Source organism: Aphidius gifuensis, linkage group LG2 (assembly GCF_014905175.1).
Source record: "Aphidius gifuensis isolate YNYX2018 linkage group LG2, ASM1490517v1, whole genome shotgun sequence".
NCBI lineage: Eukaryota > Metazoa > Arthropoda > Insecta > Hymenoptera > Braconidae > Aphidius > Aphidius gifuensis.
Window position 1 is genome coordinate 3240841 of NC_057789.1, and position 21740 is coordinate 3262580.

At 23.5% G+C, this 21740-nt stretch overlaps 2 protein-coding genes across 3 annotated transcripts; both read right to left on the reverse strand.

Annotated features, from left to right (window-relative positions):
* Positions 1 to 3: 3 nt before the first annotated feature.
* On the reverse strand, positions 4 to 2862 carry LOC122848397 (solute carrier family 2, facilitated glucose transporter member 3-like). Of its 2 annotated transcripts, none has more exons than XM_044146453.1 (9): positions 2605 to 2862; positions 2318 to 2485; positions 2155 to 2228; positions 1947 to 2075; positions 1594 to 1867; positions 1239 to 1529; positions 752 to 1161; positions 399 to 670; positions 4 to 332 (listed from the first exon to the last, which is right to left on the reverse strand). In XM_044146453.1, exons 2-9 carry the CDS (start codon positions 2325 to 2327, stop codon positions 242 to 244), a joined length of 1551 nt encoding a protein of 516 aa, XP_044002388.1. In that variant the 5' UTR covers positions 2328 to 2485; positions 2605 to 2862; the 3' UTR covers positions 4 to 241. The 2 variants fall into 2 exon arrangements, with proteins under 2 accessions (XP_044002388.1, XP_044002387.1); XM_044146452.1 differs by having other exon boundaries at positions 2587 to 2862.
* A 161-nt stretch (positions 2863 to 3023) lies between these two features.
* LOC122848355 (patched domain-containing protein 3-like) lies at positions 3024 to 17082 on the reverse strand. The gene is made up of 9 exons (XM_044146369.1): positions 16528 to 17082; positions 10302 to 10578; positions 9989 to 10199; positions 9722 to 9910; positions 9296 to 9639; positions 7491 to 7691; positions 7276 to 7407; positions 5865 to 6178; positions 3024 to 5463 (listed from the first exon to the last, which is right to left on the reverse strand). The coding sequence occupies exons 1-9, from the start codon at positions 16546 to 16548 to the stop codon at positions 4012 to 4014; spliced, it is 3141 nt and encodes a 1046-aa protein (XP_044002304.1). The 5' UTR covers positions 16549 to 17082; the 3' UTR covers positions 3024 to 4011.
* Between the last annotated feature and the right edge of the window lie 4658 nt (positions 17083 to 21740).

Genomic DNA, 21740 nt, shown 5'->3' on the forward strand with positions numbered 1-21740 from the left:
TATTATTATTCTTGGAAATGTATTTATTAAATTTTTTTACAAAAATTATTATTTCTTAAATAACTATTGAATTAGCACCATGGTTGTAAAAAAAATAGCAGTATAATGAAGTTGAGCAAATTATTAATTTGATTTTTTTATAATTATAAAAATAAATTTTTGCCAACAGATTATATATAAATTTAACGAGTACAGTCATGGATATTTAATGATAATTAATACAAAATTAGGTAAAAAAAATTTAACCAACTTGACGTGATGATTTAAAACCATGTGTTAGTTTTGATGTAACATCAGTTGTATTTTTTCCTCTGGTCTCTGGAAGATATAATCTAAAAAATAAAATAAATGATTAATACGCAAGTTAATAAAATAAATAATAGAAATAAAAATATTACCTGACAAATGTTGCAACAAGTAACATAAAAGCAACAAAAATTAAAAATGTAAATGGTCCAAGTATATCTTCAAGAGATGGAAATAATAATCCAACCATTAAATTTCCTCCCCAATTACTAACACTACCAAGTGCCATTGCAGCTGGTCTTGGTGCAACTTCAAATATTTCTGATCCAATGAAAAATGGTATTGGTCCAAGACCAACACCATAAAATAATACATAATTAAGTACAGCAATCATACATATCCATGACATAAAACTTGCTGAACTCTATAAAAAAAAATAAAGTAAAAACATATTTTAAATAAATTGATTAATTATAAATTATAAATTAACGTATTTAAAACTTACAATTAATTTTATTCCAATACATAATGCAACAAGACTAGCAGCACTAACATAACATGAACATAAAAATAATGTTCTTCTTCCAAAATTTGACATCAAATAAACAGATGCAATAGATATACCAATATTAATAACACCAGTTCCAAGTGTACCATATGATGCAATAGTATCTGATAATTGAGCTTTTTTAAATATAACATTTGAATAAAAAAAAACTGAATTAATACCACTTAATTGTTGACCAAATTGCATTGCCAATACTAATAATAATGGTAATCTAACAGTTGAATCTTTTAATACACGACCAACTGTCCATACATCCATTGTTGTATGTATTGCAGCTTCTTCTTCAAGTGCATAAATTTCATCATCAATTAATGAACTATCTTGAACATTTCGTAGACGACATAATTCTGCAATACTAGAATAAATTATACATATCACATTGCAAGGATATTTTTAATATAAAAAAGAAAATGATTCAACTGACCTTTAATGGCTTCGTCTTTTTTATTTTTCATAATATAAAGATACTTTGGACTTTCAGGTAATATATATAACATTGGAAATGACAAAAAACAAAGTGGAACAAATGCAGCTAACATAATGTGCCATAAATTATTTGTACCAAGAATTGAATCAATACTTATAACTTGTCCAATAAAAACACCAGTTGTTATTCCAAGTTGACATATAACACCAGCTGCTCCACGTTGAGAAATTGGTGATACTTCAGCCATATACATTGGTAAAATTGATGTTGTAATACCACTTGACAATCCTAAAATAATTGTTTTTATTAATTTTAAATATTATAAAACAATTAATATAATTTTCAAACTCACCAACTATTAATCTTCCAGCCATAAGTAAAATAACTGAATCAAAAAATGGCACAAAGAAGAATAAAACTCCACCAATAATACCAAAAATATTACCAATTGCTAATGCACCTTTTCTTCCATATTTATCAGCAATCCAACTTGTTATAAGTGATCCAGTAACACCACCAGCTAAGAATATTGATACAACACATGACCAAACAAATGTCAATTGTCTATCAGTTAAATCAATGTTGTATTCTTTTTTGATACTTTCATTGCAAAAGTTTTTTAATAACTTTTTTGTTAAATTAAAATAATAATTAATAAAAACATTTAAAATAATACTTGTAAATAATTATTATAAGCCTTTTTACCTTTGCTGAATTATTGATTACTGCAATATTCATTCCAGCTGGAATTGCAGATCCAATACCACATGTTGCTGCAGCAAGAACCAAAAACAATGTCCAGCCATGAGATTTTTCTTCATAATTTACATTGTTCTGTTAAAAAAAAAATGAAAACATATAGCTTGATTTATTATTAATAAATTATTGTTATATTTTTATAAACTTTGTTTACTTGACGTTGAAATTTATTGCCTGATGATGTGGATTGTTGATTCCTTTTGTTAAACATTGCCACTGATTCTTCATCTACAAAATAACACAAATGAAAATTATTATAAACAAATAAAAAGGTTGTTAAAGTATAAAAATATAAAAGTAAACTATTATCGGTTTACCTGACGTCATTGTTATCTTTATTACGAGTATAAACTCGACAATACATCAACACAAATGTAAAAACATTCACACAATTATTATCCTGGATAATTGAAAATAAAGTGGTCTGTCCACTAGTAAATGACTTGTTTAATGTTGTATTAATTTAATAGTTGTGATGTTATTACCTAGAAAATATAAATATTTAATATTATAAACAAATTGAGTAAAGTTAGTGTAACCTGTAGAGGTTATCACACAAATGTCATAATGTAACATTTGTACGTACGTAATAGAGAAATCTTACGTTGTAGGAAATGGAACAAAATAGAAGAAAAATCTTCTAGCCTTGATCTTTGACTATGATTTTATAAATTTTTTGTAATTATAAATTTATTAGATCAATGTATTTTCACGTGGCGTTGAAGAGCGTTGAAAACAGTTGAAAATAAAGCCAAGCCGAAGGATGCTTGATGGAATGTACATGTGCTTGGCAATCAGTGGCAATCAGTGGCATCAAGTGGAATCAAGTGGAATCAAGTGGCATCAGTGGTGATCAGTGTGATAATCAATTTATTTTGATTTCTCGATCCCCACCACTAGTTTTAATCATTTATGTATCTGTTACACTGTGCATATCAGTGGATATCTTTTTAAAATTTTTTTTTAAATTCAAATTGGATCAGATTGATAGCTTGGATTTTAAAAATTTGAAAAATCTTAAAATAATGTATACTTTTATTTATTCAAAAAAATAACTCAATAAAATTTTGACAATTAATTAGATTATACATATATTTTATCAGCGATATTTACAAAAATTAATACACTTATTACTATTTGCTAAAAAAAAAAAAAAAACTCAAAGTATAATTACAACCATGTTTTGAAGTAAGAAAAAAAAATTTTGAAAATTTACTATGCCAGTAATAGAAAATTAATATATTTTAGTTTATTGAAATATTATTATTATTTCATATAATTATTTGATAATGAAAAAATCAAAATGTTATGTAATAAATAAACAAAAAAAAAGACGAAAAAAAATACTTGTAACTAAAAATACATTAATTTAAATAAAAAAAAATTACATTGAGCTATTTAATAATTAAAAAAAAAAAATATACAATTCTAATGATGAACATGGACATCATTGTCTTTTGTAAAATATAAATTCCAAAAAAACGAATTACAATAAAAAAAAATTAAAAATTTTTCTAGTAATAATTTTACAAAAAATATATCATTCATTTTGATTTTAACTTATTGAGCATTGTATTTTTACAGCATAAAACAATCACATACGAATTCTGCATGCGTTGATTTTATTCATTTTTTCGTTATCTATAATTTATTCTAATCAATCAATTATCCTATTAATATATGAAGAAAAAGAAAAAAAAAAGTTTGATAATATATTTGTACACTATTAATAATCATTGATTGTATAATAAAATAAAATAAAAAAAAACTACAAATCATTTAAAAAATTTAGCAAAAAAAATAAAAAAACAAAAAAGCAATTAAACTATTAATTTATTATTGTCAAACTTGATTAAATTTTAAAAGTAATTTTCTAAATCTTATCAAGTCGATGTGAAAATGATATGAATAATGTCAATAATAAATTATTTGGCAATAATCGATAAATGAATAATCTAAATAATTTTATACAATATGTATAAAATATATAAATTAAAAAAAAAATCTATTTTTATGCAAATTTTAAATCTAGAGAATATCTTCCGGTTGGAAAATTTAAATTATTATGTGATTTACTACGTTTGTAATCTCTTGTTTCATTTGCAATACCATTTGTCATTGGATAAACTGGATATCCTAATTGTTGTGAACTTCTCAATGCTCTCGGTTGATTGTAAATTCCTGTCACTGGATAATCTGGAAGTGGTATTTCACGAACAGAAAATTCTGAAAGTGGAATAACAGATATTGATTGTCTCCATCCATCATTATTTTTATTATTTTTTTCATTTTCAATTTGATTTATTCTTGTGCAACTTTTGGGTGATCCATTTGTAGGTGAACTATTTTCAGATGAATTTTCACCTGTACCAATACCATAATCACTATCATCAAAACCTTGTATACTTGTTATTGGACTTTCTTGTAGTTTAAAATTTTGATAACTCAATAATTTTGGATGTGGTATCTCATATTTTGGTAATTTATGAACATAATCATAGTATATACTATCTTCAATATCTTTTTTAGCTTTTTTTTCTTCAACTTTATCATGGTTTGTACATGAACCTGGTCCAAATATTGTTAATAATACTGGTAATACTATTAATCCATGTATTGCACCAATAGTAATAACAAGAAATACCATTTTAAAGAAAACAAGAAATATATATGTACCAGCAAGTAATAAAGCTAAAAGACCAAAAATTGTTGATAATGCTCCTTGTACAATTGGTAGACCAAGACTGTATAATGCTTCTTTAAGTTTTTCATCTGGTCTTTTTTTTTTACAACTCATATATGCATAACATATATGAGCTGTAAAATCAACACTAAAACCGAGACACATTACTAAATTAATCATTGATATACTGTCCAAGTTAACATTCCATAATGCCATATAACCAACAACACCAAGTTCAATTGATATAATACAAAATGCAACCCAAAAACTGCACAATAAATTTGGTATAAAAAAAAATGATACACCCATCATTGTAACTGCACCCCAAATCATATTTTGATAGCTTGTTGGTAATACCAAATCAAATTGATCGAAAAATATAAAATAAGGATGAAATACAGTTGCATTTAATCCAGAATTTTTACATATTTGACGTAATTCATTGAGCATTGCTGTTTCTTGAACAGTACCAGTTACATTTCTTGCTTGAATTAAATATCTTGAGCCAATAATATGTTTACCACTTTCATCATAATGTATATCTAATGATAATGGATGATCAATAACTGTTTGATTATAATGAGATTTTACACCATTTATAAAATCTTCTTCATTATCATATGCTACATATCCATCTTGACTCGTAAATGAACGTAACCAACTAGTGCTGTAAATTTGATCACGAGCAATCCATTGTGTATTTTCTAAATTCACTAATAAATTTTCTACTTTATCTTGCACTGCTGGATCACTGTAATCGTATTGTCCAGATACTACAACCTGAAATAAATAAATTTTTAAAATTATTACAATATTATATTAATTTTTTTATACAATTTATAAAATTAATAATACAACAATTAATAGTCTAATTTTTTTACGTTATTTATAATTTTTTTTGTCAAAATTTTTACGGTTTTTAAACATTTTATTTAAATTTTATTATTCTCAATAGTGAAAGTAAGTTTTTTTTTTTCTTTTCATAAACGTCAAGAGTATTCATCTTATAATGAGAAATTAATTGATAGCTGAATTAATTTATTCTTTTTATTATTTATTTCAAAAAAGCTATTATTTTATATGGTTAAAAAAATTAAGTGTTTCTTTTGTTCATGAATACTAATTATCTTCATAATTTTATATAAAAGAATTTCATGAAAAAATAAAAAAATATGTCATACCTGTATTCTGTAGGGATACTCGTGAAAATATTTGTCTTCACGATCATAAAATTCAATTGTGTATGAATCAGCTTTTGATAACTTGCGACGATCAAGACCTTCTTTGAGTTGTCCAAATCCATAAATTGCACCACTTAAGTATAATGAAAATATAACTAATACCAAAGTTTTGACAAATGAATTATTGAGAAAATCTCCAAGTGTATCACGAAACCAACTCATGCATGTGTTGTTAGGATTGTCAATTGGATTTTCAGGGTTTTCACGATCAGTACCACCAGCACAAAACCACCGATAAAGAAATGATCGATGAGCTGAAAAATAAAAATAATACAATATTAAAAATTTTATAATAGTATAAATAAATATATTTTTTTTGTATTTATTCAAATCACGATTTATAAAAAATTTATAGTCATAATAAATTTATGAGTAAGATCAAAGTACAAAAGTGAAGGCAAAGAAAAAAAAAATACCAAAAAGAGAACGACATGTTTATACAATGAAAAATAATACAAAAAGTATTATTCTTTATTTTTCATTTCGTAATATTTTTAAATTTTTTACATCCTTCAATATTTTCATTCGATTTAAAAACGTGATTAAAATTAATTATCAAATAAATTAATCATTGTCAGTCAAGTGAATTGTCTTTAACGATAATTGATCTGATAAGTTGAATATAAATAATGTCTATTTATGATTTTTGAAGTTATTTTTATAACATTTTTTTGAATATATTGATGCATCTTTTTAAGGTCAACAAGTAGAAAGTAATATTTTTCTTGCGTAATTAAATATGTGATTTAACGAACATTACTCGTACGGTTTTCAAATTACCGCTACAATCTGATGCAAGTACTTAATTTTTTATGTAAAAAATATTATTGACAAATTTTAATTATTTATGTCGTTGTATTAATGACAAAGAAACGCGAGTACCAAAAAAAATAAAAATCTATTTCGTATGTAAAATAAAAAATAATCTTCAAATTTATATTAAAAAAAAAAAAATCGGACTTACGTGTTTAGCTTTATTTTAATGATATTTTAATGATTATTGTTATTTAAATTTGACAATACAAAAAATAAAATTAAAAAAAAAAAATATATTTATGATAAAAAAATATGTTGACATGGTAATTAATAAATTTCCATTCCAAACAATTGTTTGAGTATGCTAAAATTGACATGACTCATATATCATAATAATATAGCATAATTATGTAAATTGTCTAATACGTCTCAAGTTTCATTATTATAAAAAATAGCTATTTGAATTTTTGAATAAATATATTTATATATTTTTATTTTATGCAAATACAATTTAAAAATTAAAGGAGAAAGTTGTATTTTTGTTTGTATATATAAAATAAAAATAAAATGAAAAATCATCATTCAGAATACTTACTTGATTTGGAAAGTGGTTCAACTTTGCAAAAAGTGATACTATGAAGATTTTTTTCTTCACAATATCCACTGAGTGCTAGAAAACCACTGAAGAAAGTAATGTGAAAAATAAATGTGAAGACAACTGCAAAACCTGATGAAAAACGTAATAAAATTTATTAATACTTAAAATTTTTTTTAGCAAATATATTGACGATGAATTTGTTGATTATTTACCTGAGTATATGCAGAATATTTGTACAGATGGGAAAGGTGATATTATACCAGTAAAAAGAGATATCATATCTGTAAGTGATGTTATTGATATTGACACTGCAGCTTCTCTGAGGGTTTCAGCCATTCTTATTGGTACTGGATTCATTACATTTGTCTTACGCCAAGCAGCCAACATGACAAAGGTATCATCAATGCCAATACCTTTATTAACAAAAAAAACATTATTATATTTTTATTATCAACAATTTAACTAACGATAAAATGAAGAGAAAAAAATTTCTACTCTGATTAGCTCGAGTAATTTTAGTGAAAAAGGCATGAAAAGTAAAATGGTTTGATTACTTTTCATCAAAGATACATCATAAAAATATTATTTAAAAAAAAACCTGACTTTTTTTTAAACCCGTCTACAGCTCAATTTTGTTTATTTATTCATTTTTTTTGCGTAATCAAAAATAATCAAGTGAATTCAATTTAATGTACTCCAACTTTCAAATATAATTTTTTTTTTTTTTTCAATAGCAATGTTTACGTAAATATAAACAAAATTCGAAGACTAAAAATTTAAAATAATAAATAAATCTCTTTGTTTCTAATATTATATTTTTAAAATTATTTATAGTGATAACCTAGAACAAGGAAGTATAATGCAAAAGAAAAAAAAAACTATAATTTATGTAGAAAGTGAATGTGTCATTGGTGCATCGATATTGATAGCACATGAATTTAACAAATTCATGAAGCGTTAAAATAGATATGCAATATTGTTATTTGAAAAAAATTAAATCAATAAATAAAAAGCAACATGTCTACATGCAATGAACGTCATATTTCACCCTTCTTTGACAGTTTTAATATTCGTTGGGGTCTACAGAACATAAACCATGTTGTTGACGATTACGAAATTAAAACAAGTCATATATTTATTATATCCTTTATTGCAATAATCATCAACCATTAAATTGATTTTTATCATCATCTATTTTCATGAAAATATATATTTTTGTTTATTATAAAATTAATATACTAGTAATTATTTTCAATATATAAACGACCTTGATTAAACTTTGTGTGTTAATAATATTGCATAAAAAATGAGTTTATTTATTACAAAAATGGTATCTCAAATTATTATTCAATGTTTGTCGTTTATCAGCTATTTTATAGACAAACAGACCACGTCACGAATTTATTCAACCCGTATAAGTCTCATCACCATTCATGGGGACCTCTGTGTTCCACCTTGCAATGATATACTTCACGACTTTCCATTTGATTTTAAACTATACACAATTATATTATTTTGCAATAAAAGTAATAACAATAACAAAAAAACTTGTTACAAAAATTAATTTTGACAATTTTTTTTTATTTAACTAAGTTTTATTTTTTTTTAAAACAATCAATTTTTTTATTATTGCAGAATATCTATCTTCAATTTAGCAATACAAACTTGAAAGTTATTATTATTGGATCTTCTCCGGTAAAAATGATTTCTCCGATTTTCTTCGGTTTTTCTTCGATTTTCTCCGATTTTCAAAAATCGAAATAATTTGGAAAAAATCGAGGAAAATCGGAGAAAATGCGGACGAAAACTGGAAAAAATCGGAATACGTCGGAGTTTATCGGAAAAAAAGATTTTTGTTTTACTCCGATTTTTCTTCGAAATTTTTATTCAACAAAATGCGGAGAAAATCGGAGAAACATCGGAGGAAAACAGAAAAATATCGGAGGGAAACGAAAGAATATCGGAGAAAATAAATATGTTTTACTGAATTAAAATATATAATTAATTATTAACTTACTTATCATGAGAAAAGGTGCAGCCAAATTGAGTCCAATAAATTTGACTCCACAATACATACAAAGTCCAAATGCTGATACTGTTGCTGTTGAAGCAGATATATTACCAATAAGACCAAGATATGGTTTACTTTTAACTGAATCAGTCATCATACATGTGATTATTGAAAATACTCCCATTAATAAAAATGTACTAACATAATATGGTTTAATTGTTTGTGTATTTTCTTCAAGTTCAAGTTCAAGTGATTTTGATGCATATCGAGCAATACTTATGTGTTTAAAAGTATTTTCTTTTTCTACTTTAGATATTAATTCAAGAAATTTATCTTCCCAAATTGAACCCCTGTAATAAATATTAATCATATTATTAATATATTCTTGTTCGTTTATTTTTTTTTTAGATAAATAATAATAAAGTAACTTACAATGTTTTTTGACGTTCTGTATCAACAGCAATAAAATAAGCAAGTTGAACAGCTGGTACTGATTCAATTGTTGAATTTTCATATACTTCAGTACCACCAAAATGAACTGGAAATATTATTGGCTTAAAGTCAATTGGACTAAACATGACTGGAAAGTTTATTGACTCTATACCGTATATATCTGGTTTGCTGTAAATAAAAAATATTATAAATTAAATAAAATTATAAAAGTTTAATATGTAATTTGAAAAAAAAATATATTCATACTTTAAAATTTCATCAAGGTCAAGAATTTTATTTGATGAACATTTATTTTCCCAACGAGCACAAATATCTTTGAATGTAAATGATTGACTATCATATTCAAATGTTGCATTCGTAATCATGTCATCAAGTATTTTTATTTCTCTAAATACTTCGCCCCTTAAAATATTTTCATCTTGATCTTTTGATACAATAATGATGTGTCCAAATCTTCCTGTTGATTAATAACATAACTTTATTAATAAATTGGTCTTTTTTATTTTTTTCATGGATTATTTATTTAATAAAAAAAAAAGAAAAGGATATTTGTACATACCAGGTCGTGTGATTCGTTCAATACTGAAATAGCTGCTGTAATTTACTTTGAAATGTTCTTCGACAACAGCTCGTTCGTATTTACTTGGTCCATCAATGGGAGAAAATAAATACTCAGGATCATTTTCATATTCCAATTTTTGATAGCCAGTCATGCATGTTAAAGCCAACAATGCTGGGACGATGATAAAATATCCTGGTCGTTTACCGACCCATAATCCAATTTGGTAAAATATCCGACAAAGTAGGGCGTCAACGAAATCCCAACGTATCCTCTTCTGAAATTCAAAAATTTCAACTTAAAATCTTTAAAAAGAGAGTGATACAATCCGAAGATAATTTGGTAAATATTAAAGCTCTTGAAAAATTGTCTCGAGCCACAAAAAAAAATCATTTTCAAATCCAATAGATTCATCATCTAGGAGATAAAAAAAAAAGCCATTTAATATTTTTTTTTATCTGTCATCAGATTTCCGCTTTTTGAAATGAGATTTTTTTTTAAAAAACCCTGATAAAAATGATTTCTCCAATTTTCTTCGATTTTCTCCGATTTTTGAAAATCTGTCCAAGTCGGAGGTAATCGGAGATAATTGGAAAAAATGATTTTTTTTTCCTCCAATTTTTCTTCGAAATTTTTATTCATCAATATGCGAAGAAAATTGTAATAAAGCGGAGTAAATAATTTTATCTCTCAAAAAATATTAATGCCCATAACCTTCGAATGATTCACTATAATATTTAATTGGATTGTTATAAATAATAAAGTTGTTAATGTGTTATAAATAAAAAAATAACAAAAAATTAAAAAGAAAGCTTGCGGCCGCCGCAACGCTGGTTTAAACAAAAAAAATAAAAGTGAAGAATATTAATAAAAAAATTATAAATAAATAAAAAGTTCAAGGTTTATCTTGGTCCTCGAAGATGCTACACGCTATCTAGAAAAGTGAATGATAAACACATACGTGTATCAGACCACAACTAATTACAAGACAAATTGCAATGACCTAAATTGTATATAAAATTTTTTTTTCATTTATTTATGTTTTTTTTCACAATTACGATATAAATACAAGATAAAATGTAATTATGCGGAAGAAGTAAATAAAATTAAAAAACTACTTAAACATCAGTAATCTTATTTGTCAAATTGTCAAATAAAAAAATATAATTCAAGCCAATTTAATAATTCTTTTATTCTTTTAATTAAATAGTTTATATTTTTATTGATATATATTTAAACAAATTAGCATGAAAAATAGTAACAAATTATCATCACATTCAGACCTCAATATTATGTCAGAGAATAATTTCTCAGTATAATTATTAAAAATAAATGTACAATATATTAAAAGCAAAAAAAAATTTTGAATATTATAATCAAATTGTATATGAAATTGCGCAAAACAAGTGAATGCATATTTAATAATTTTTATTGATTATATTTAATCGTTAATTTATCACTTTGTCTCTTCAATATTAATACAAAAAAAAAAAAATTAATATACGTTTCTGTGTAAAAAGAAAAATAAAATGGATATAAACCGGTAAAATATATTAAAAATTTTTTGAGGTATTTTATCTGTATAGTAGAAATATGTGTCTCCATAATTATTCCGTATAAGTAGACATACAAAAATGTATAGTTTAGAGATTTAAAATATTTTATTTAATCATCATTTTTTTTTTTTTTTGGTATTTTATTTATATATTATTTTTACAACTTAAAAGTGTAGAATAAGAGAAAGAAACCAGTTGAAAGTTATACAGAGAAAGTTATTTAACATTATTGGGTAATCAACTGAGTTGTCTTGTTCATACAGTGGCCTACAGAAGGTTTACTGATTGAATAACACACACAGGCTTGTCATCTGGCTAATTATATTTTTTTATAAATTTTATATTAATTTTATATATTAATAATTTCCTTCTTAATTTTAGTTTTATTATTATATGATTATTGATTAATTATTGCATAAAAAATTCACAACAATTTTATAAACCGGAAATTAAAAGTCTATCAGAAATAATTTTTAAAACGTTTTTGATTTTAAAAGCATAGAATTATACTGTCAAATTATAAATTGATTCTTTTTTTTTTTTTTTTTGTCTCGATTATATTAATTTTGACAATTGAAGGTCTTATTTTTAAATGAGATTCACTTAGTGTTTATGAAAAAAATATCATGTGACAAGTTAACTCCGAAATGTAAATTAAAAAACATGATTTAACACGTGCAAAAAAATTTTTAAAAACATTTTTGCTTACTAAAATGAGATTTTTTTTTTTTTTTTGTATTTTTTAAGTATAACAATTTATACTTGAATTGAAAATAAATTATACGTAAAATAATTATTTCTAGCATTTAAAAATTTAATCTAATCAAAATTCTCGTAATTAACATTTCCGTTTTTTAAAATTAGATTTTTTTTTAAAGTACCCTGATGAAAAGGATTTCTCCGATTTTCTCTGATTCTCAAAAATCGGAACAATTCGGAGGTAATCGGAAATAATTCGGAAGAAATGATTTTTTGTTTTCCTCTAATCTTCATCAATCCATTATTCATCAATATGCGGAGAAAATCGGAATTAAGCGGAGTAATAGGTAGAAATTCGTAGGAAGTCGGAGTAATGCAGAGAAAATCGGAGAATATCAGACAAAAACCGAAAAAGATCGGAGAGAAACGGAAAAATATCGAAGAATTTTTTTTTTCCTTTCAAATAAATATTTTTATTCAATACGTAAATAACTCTTTACCTTTCAACGAGTTTCATAATATATAAAAAAAATAAATAATCATATTACAAATACGAAATATTCAATTGTATTATTATTATAACAATAATAATTTTATATTATGATTTTTTATTTTCCTTGTTTTTATAATAAATAGTGATTAATATAAAGCATAGCTTCCGTGTTTCTTTTAAATTAAAATTTATTATTAAATTAAGTGAAAATAACATTCACCAGTTAATTGTAATAATAAATCCACAGTCAAGTTCATTGTTCTTTATGTTTGAATGTGTATTTTGATACATTCAAGTGTTGAATTATTGTTTATCAAATTTATCAGATATCAAATGACTGTTTGTTAATTTGAAAAAAATTCCATTTAAATAAAATCTTTATTATATTTACTATTTATTAATTATTGTTATTTAAACCATTTCATTTATAACACTTGTTATTAGTTAATTTTTATCAAGAGATTAGATTGCATACGATGATTGTATGAGCACATATAAATTTATTCACACATAAAATTTTATGGCAATAGTATCAACTTAAACCTGGACAACCTTGTATTGATATAGAAAATAAAAATAAAAATACAAATAACTCTTATTCGTTCTTGATAAATACAGTCATGGCATCATTTTGAATCCATTGAAATTATAAAAAAAAAACTTTTCATTATCATTAATAAAACTATCAGCAATTATGTAGAATTTAATTAAACTGCAAAATTCATTTTTATATTTTCTTTTTTTGCATGTAAATTTGATCTATATATTTTATAATCTTTAATAATAAATTTAAATATAATTTTAGGATAATATATTGAAAGATTAAACGATAACAATTTTTTTTTTCATAAAAAAATGTTTAAAATGTATTTTAGTATTTAATAATTATTGTCATTAAAAAAAAATATATAAATTATTAATGCAAGTAGTTTAATTAAATGAACTTTCAAGTAAAAGAAAAAAATTTAAGCATCCTTGGGACATTTATTTATTTAGTTTTTTTATTCATGTTAGTACGATATGAATTGATCAATATTTTTTTCTAATAAATTATTATATATCAATTTTTTTCTTTATTATAACAATTATCATAAGGTGAAACTGTAAGATCGAGGACTCAATTGCAACATTCACAATGTCTCTATAACAGTCTCATTTTATGTGATTAGATTAAACCGTTAAATAGAATATAAATCTTTATTTTTTCTCTCAATAGACTGTTGAATTCGTAGATCGTTTAAATTCTCTACGAAAAAGGTAAAATATGAATGAAATTTTTAAAAAACATAATTCAAGCTTTCTTTGTAAAGAAGAGTAGAATGACAGATAAAAAAAAATATCAAATGACTTTTTTTTTATATCCTAGATGATGAATCTGTTGGATTTAAAAATGATTTTTTTTTGTGGCTCGAGACAATTTATAAAAAGCTTTAATTTATAAAAAAATAAATCAGTTACCCCTCCCGTTGCCTTATATGTATATATATATATATATAATGTATTATGAACATATTAATAAATTATATTTTCATTCAAGACTCAAACGTTTTCACCTATTTAAATTTAAAAGACCCTCTGTTTATTGCATAACGTCACATATACTCTTGCAAACATTGAAGCAATGAATACAATTGTTATTATTTTTTTTATTTCGTAAATTTAACTTGACAAAATAATCACATGTAATGTGTCAACTATCAATTGCAAAAAGAAAAATCATAAAAAATTTATAAAAAAATTTTTGTAACTCTATTATTTATAAACAAAATAATAAATAAATAAATAAATATTTAACAAGTAGTTCAGCAAATCAGTTACACCCCAAATTGGATGTACAAATATAAATTTAATTCAATGGTGCACAGTTATAGTAACTGAACAGATTATGGCATAATCTAAGAAATTTTTTTTTTCAAAACAGGTTATCTTGATACCGGGTCATCGCCGACTTTTATACTTGTACATTACGCATTAGAGAAAATAGCAATTACACATTTATAACAAAAAAATAAAATAAAATAAAAGTAAAAAATTATTTAACATATATGTAGTTTATTTATAATTATCAGTATAGAAAAAAAAATTATTTTTATAATTAATTTATTCAACTAAAGTCTCTTTGAAATTCTGCAATATTGGACTTTCACACAGTAATCGGCCTTGAACACTAGTCAACCACGAAAATCTAGTTAATTAAGTGTATTTTTTTTTTTTTTTAAAAACTGCAATTTTTTTTTCTAAAATGGCTAAGAAAAAAAAAACATTCAGGTTTTTATATTTTCCACATTTAATCCGTATAATTAGTCTGTGTTTTTTCTTTCATGGGTCAATTTGGGAGAAATTCGGAGTAATCGCGGAGAATTTCGGAGTAACCGCGGAGAAATTAGTAATAATTACGGAGAAATTCGAAAAAATTCGGAGAAATATTTTCAGCAGGGTTGCAATAATATTTTTAATTTTTAAAATTTTTTCTACTATTTTCTTCCAAATAAAAACCATTTATCAAAGAAAAAAGAAAAACTATTTTTTTTGTTATCTTTTAGAAACCATCCAGCTAAATTCTCGGAAATAATCTTATCGCTAGACAGAGACATGTCAAGGTTAAGAAAAAAAAAATAAAAAGCCATTTAAATATATTTGAGTAAATATGTATATTGAAAGGGAAAATCTTTTTGTTTACCGTCACGGATTTACTTATGCTTTCACGTTTTGTTGCACGCCTGATTTACAATTGCGGCATAATAATTTTGTATGTCAATTTAAAATGATACACATAAAAAAAAAAAAAATAATTTATTAAAACGAAAAACTGAAATAATTCAATCACAATAATATTACATATGAAAATTATATAATATTTTTTTTATATTGTTTTATTGAGAAAGAAAAATAAATTAGTAGTTTAAAAAAAAAAAAGCAATTAGAGAAAGTAAAAGTACATGTGCATCAAGTTAAATATAAAAATATAATAAGAAAAATTGAACCAAAAAGATCATTATTTAAAATATTTATCAAAACAATTATTGATAAAATGCACCTTTCGTAATTTCACTTTTATGGGGTTTTATTTTATTTTTTTTTTATTGCTTCTTTTTTTTATTGTTCATTCAACTTGCCGGAATGCTATTAAAACGTGACCAGGTATACAGTTGTCGGATCTTTTAAAAAATCAAAAAAATAAAAAACAACCTTTCCCGGTAGCACAGAAAATTTTCATCGATTGTTATTTTTCATCTTTTGTCATGATAAAAATTCAATGAATAAACTACCTGAGACCCAGACGGTTACTTCCTCTCTACTTGTTTTGTATACATATATATATGTCGTCTGATTTAAAAATTACTTAACAAGTGAGCCAGTGACAATTTACTTTTAACTTCCGGCTTATAAAATTGCGTGAATTTTCATGCAATATTTTATTATTATTAATACACAAAAAAAAAATATATGTATTTAATAAATAATTTAAAGAATTTACCTTGGATCTTCTTATAGACATTTTTTAAAAATATAACTTTAAACTTTCACAAAATTCACAAAGTCACAAATTCACAAATAATTATAATAAAAAAATTTTTAAAGATTTAAAATTAAAAAAAACTTTTGTTTGAACAATAATTGTAAAAAAAAAATTTAGCACTTTTATTTCTAGCGAATATTTTCTAATACATTATAAGTTTTTTTTCACATCTGTCATGTCTAAATTTTCGTTTGATATTTATTTAGAGAGAACAGGTCGTTGGACCATCGAGAACTGAACTGAAAATTTTTAGTCTTCATTCAGTCCAAGTCTCGATCTTTGGGTTACAAATGCGCCGCTCAACAGACACTCGATATTTTCCGCAATACTTCGGAAAAGTTCGTTTTTATATTAGTGTATATATGTCTTTTTTTTCCTAGTAATATTTGAATTAGATGGAGATTGTACGTATTTTTTTGAATGTTGGTATCGAGAGAGAGAGAAAGATTTTTATTTTTTTTTTTTTCATGTATATTCAATCGAACCGTAGCGAATAACGTGTGGAGTTGTACTGTAAGCGTAAACAATATTATTGCTTTCATAGAGATGGCCCGTTGTAAGTCTGCTACTTTCCAGTCGATTCGCTCGTGGTTAACAGCAAGAAGGAGAGACAATTTTGTTACGGTTTAGATTAATTGTCATTTATCAATAGGGGATGTGAAAATAATAGATGAAAAAACTGGGAAAGAAAAATTGTACAAGAAAATCTGTTATAACAAAGATCAACAGGTTGTAATATGAATGTCAAGGCTAAAATATTTTAAATAATTTTTAAGGTTTTATATTTTTTCTATATCAATGACATTATTTTTTTCTATTAAATATTGAATAATTAAAATTGCAATTTAAATGTTAATATTTTTTAGAAAAATATTTATTCATTTATTTGTTTATTTATTTATATATTTATTTATTTATCTATTGGTTTTTTAATTATTTATGTTTTATGATTTATTAATTAAAAAAAAAATCTACTGTGCTTATTATTATTACTTATTTTGTAATTAAAAAAACAATTGAATATATACCCAGAACAATTGATGAACTTGAATTATTTATTTATTAATTAACATTTTTTTAATTCTTAAATGTTTAAACAATACTTGAAAGATAAAAAAAATAAATAACAATATATAATGCAAGTATTGAACAATGACGTAATGAATTTAAAATAAAAAATTAAACGGTTATCATTCAATTAATTTAAAAAATGATTATACTATTGTTTTTTTTCAAAGTTTATTTATTTTTCAATTCATTTATTGTTTAATATTATTTTTTTTTATTGCATCGCAATTATACTATTTGTATGTTTATTTAAAAAAAAAATTAAACAATAACTATAACCCTGGTGAAAATGATGTCTCGGATATTTTTTCATTTTTCTCCGATATTTTTTCGATTTTCTACGAATTTCTCTGCTTTTCTCCGTTTCTTTCCGAATTACTCCGATTTTTAAAAATCGGAGAAAATTTGGAGAAATCATTTTCACCAGGGAATTTATAATAATAAACAAAAAAATCTTTTTTTAGATAATTTTGATTGTTAAATTGAATGTGATAACTCGTGATATTGTTGGAGAAAAATAATTTTCAAAGGGGAATTTATTTTATTAACTATATAAATGGAGATAACACTTATTCAGTTTGAGACATCCTTCCCTGTATAAAATAATTTCTATATTTAGATTATTCAACACGCAAATTACCATCAATCCAAAAAAATTGATCAATCAAAAATTGTGTAAAAACAACAACAAAAAAATAAATTAATAATAATCTATAAAATTATAATAATTGTATTTTTTATAATGTTAGAAAAAAATAAAAAAATAAAAAAAGTTCTATCATTCCGATGTGTGTCTTTGAATCATATTTCCTGTTTCAAATATGAATTAATTTAAATGATTTGTCGTTAATTGATATTCAAAATTTAATAACTACATGTAAAAAAAAATAAATTTATAACAAAATAATATCTACAAAAAACAAAAAATATATATCATCATATAAATATGTTTATAAATATTTTTTTTTATTTATACATTTTATTATATTAAATGTCTCAATGTTTACAAGTTAAAAAAAAAATATACGTTTAACTATGCATTGATTAAAAATTTAATAAATAATAATCATAATAAAAAATGATGATGGATTAGACTACGGAAGCTAATCTTGTAAACACAATGTCGATATTTATCTATAGTTATTTATGCAAATACATTTGTCATTAATACATTGAGATATTAAAAAATAAACACAAGTCTTTGAGATATAATTTAATCAAAAAATTCATTGTGTCGCACTTTATTTTACACTATAAAATTAATCATTGAATCATCAATGTTTATTATTGCTTTGAAATTTTTTTTATGAAGAAACTTATTAATACAAATTTTGAAGATTCATTGTTTTATAATTTTGTGCTATATATTCATGAACACTGTGAAAAATAATTGCTATAATTATAATTAATTTTAAATTTAATTTTCGCATATTAAATGATTGTTTAGGAAAAAAAATTAATAAATAATAGTAACCTTGAAACATTGCTGCTCCAATTTAAAGGGTAATGTGATGAGCGTTGACCTGGGTCGTGATTATTTTTTTTTCACTTGATAATATTATTACTGTAACCGATAAGAAAAAAATTTCAACAAAATCCAGATAGTTATTTCAAAAAGTCTATTTTGACAAATGATTATTATTTAAAATACGAATACGTATATATAGAAAAATAATTTAAAAATATAAATTATTAAACTCATCTTGTAAACTATCCTTTTGTACAATTTGCAGAGTTGTAAATATTTATTTAGTCTCAAACAATAAATTGTGTACCACACATATAACAATGATTTTTTAAAATAATTATTTGTTGCTTCCTACAAATGAACAATAACGCCTCTGCAAATATTCAAGTATACTTTTAACAACTCTTCCTCGTGACAGTACAATTACTTCAATTATGATTTATTTTAAAATTATTATATTTATTTTTAGATAATATATCCTGTTTCTAGTAAATATTTTTTTAATTTTATCTAGTCAGTTTTTAAATAATAAAAAATTGTAATTTATTAAAAATTTAATTTTTAAAATATTAATTAATAAACCAATTTAGTTATATTTTTTTTTTTTTAAATAAATAAAATTACATTGTTTAAATACTATTTGATTAAACAAAGAAAAAAATTTATTTCCACAATTTTTTTGTTTTAACTTAGTCAAACAGTTTGTAAACAATAAAAAATTTAATTTATTTATAAAATTTAAATGGCATTATATTTATTAATAAAAAAAATTTAATAAATATTTTTTGTCTTTTTCGTTCAAGTAAAATTTCATTGTTTAAATACAAAGAAAAAAAAAATAAATATTTTCACAATTTATTCAAATAACAATAATAATTTGGATAAATTGTGAAAATTAATTTGCTGATATAAAATTCAAGCTGTTATTTCAAGTACCGCTTGAAATGTTCACTCTCCTATGTAGAACAATGACTTGGGTCCACTGATATGGTCGGGCAATCTTTACACCTGCAACTATCTCATCAAAATAAATTTTAAATTATACATAGTAACCTTGTTTCTTATATTTTATTATACCGTGATTAACCATAAATAAATTAAATTTTAATTGAAAAAATATTTAACATAAAATATAATGAAAAAAATACATGATGAAAATAATAAATAATCAATTTTTATAATAATATTTCGATAAGTAAAAGTTGATGGACACATTGTTAAATGTCAAAGTAAAATGAATATTTTAATTTAGAATGAAAAAAACAAAAATAAAGGTGGATACAATGAACTTTTGGTTATACCACTTTCAATTAAATTGTCTTTTTTTTTCATGTCAATGAGTATCCCTTTTCAGTTATGATGATGATATAACAAAATCACTGAAAAAAATCATCTAAAATCATGACTCTTATGCTTGATGAATAGTAATAAATTTTTTTTCTCCACTCTATTTTGCAAGCAATAAAAAAAAAAAAATCTTATTTATATTTTTACTTATTTTTTTTATTCCTGTTTGAACATAAATTAAATAAATTTACAAATTTATATTGATTTAAAAACATTTTTTTTTTTACACCTGTACATTTAAAATTATATAATTTATTCATACACAAGTTTATAATTTTATTTCTAGGAAGTTAAATATAATATTTAAAAAAAATAATAATTTTTCAAATCAAGGGAACAACTAGGTTTTAAATTTTATCAATGACATCATGTTTGAGAAAATAACAATATTAGAATATTGCAAAAAAAAAAAAAAAAAAAAATCATGAAAAATAATGTCTATAGAATCAAGATAATATTCAACATTTTTTTTTTCTCTAGAAGCTGGTTGAACACATGTATTTTCACTTTTTCTAAATTTTTTTTTTCTCGATAAAATGAAAACATTGTAATTTAGGCCCGTGGCGAGGGACGTGACTTAGAGTGCATTCTGGCTACCATGACCGTCCGTATTCATTTTTATTATTTGACTAGTTTCGTCTATACTAGTTTTTTCGTCAAAGCTAGACGAAACGAGTCGAAAAAAATGTCTACGGACGGTCATGAAGGCCATAATCCGCAATGAGCCACCACGGGGGACACTATGGGGTGTCACAGGCCTGACTTGCGGTACGTCCGATAAAATGTTTGTGTGCTACAATGCCATCAATTTATCATGCATTGAATTTATTGTTATTCATTATTATTATTTTTTTTAACACACGTGGATCGAACGATAGACTCAGCTCATAATATTATCAGTATGACGAATTGTAAACGATAAAAAAATGTATATTCTACAGTTACTCATTTATTTATGAAAATAAAAATTAAAAGATAACAAAAAAAAATAATAATAATATATAACTGCTATTTATAAAATAGTTTTTTAAAAAATATAAAGTAAACTATTATTAAATTTATATTATCCATTTTTTAATTTATTTACTTTTTATTAATTTTGCGGGATTTACGATTAAGTCGTCATTATTTGAATAGTAACTGATAGCCACGACTTTCTCTGATCTGTCCAACGAGAGAAAGTGTAAGGATACATATCCCCACGTATCTTAAAATTATTGCGTCAATATTGTCAATACAAGTAAATAATTATTCGTTTTTATTAATAATAATTACATCAAATATTATC

Coding starts and splice junctions, on each gene's coding strand:
- LOC122848397 (XM_044146453.1), bottom strand. Junction 671..751: donor GTATTGGAATAAAATTAATT/GTAAGTTTTAAA, acceptor TTTTTTTTATAG/AGTTCAGCAAGTTTTATGTC. Junction 333..398: donor CTTGTTGCAACATTTGTCAG/GTAATATTTTTA, acceptor TTTATTTTTTAG/ATTATATCTTCCAGAGACCA.
- LOC122848355 (XM_044146369.1), bottom strand. CDS start 16,548: ATGTCTATAAGAAGATCCAAG. Junction 9,911..9,988: donor GACCTTGATGAAATTTTAAA/GTATGAATATAT, acceptor TTTTATTTACAG/CAAACCAGATATATACGGTA. Junction 7,692..9,295: donor TGCACCTTTTCTCATGATAA/GTAAGTTAATAA, acceptor TTGTTAATAAAG/GTATTGGCATTGATGATACC.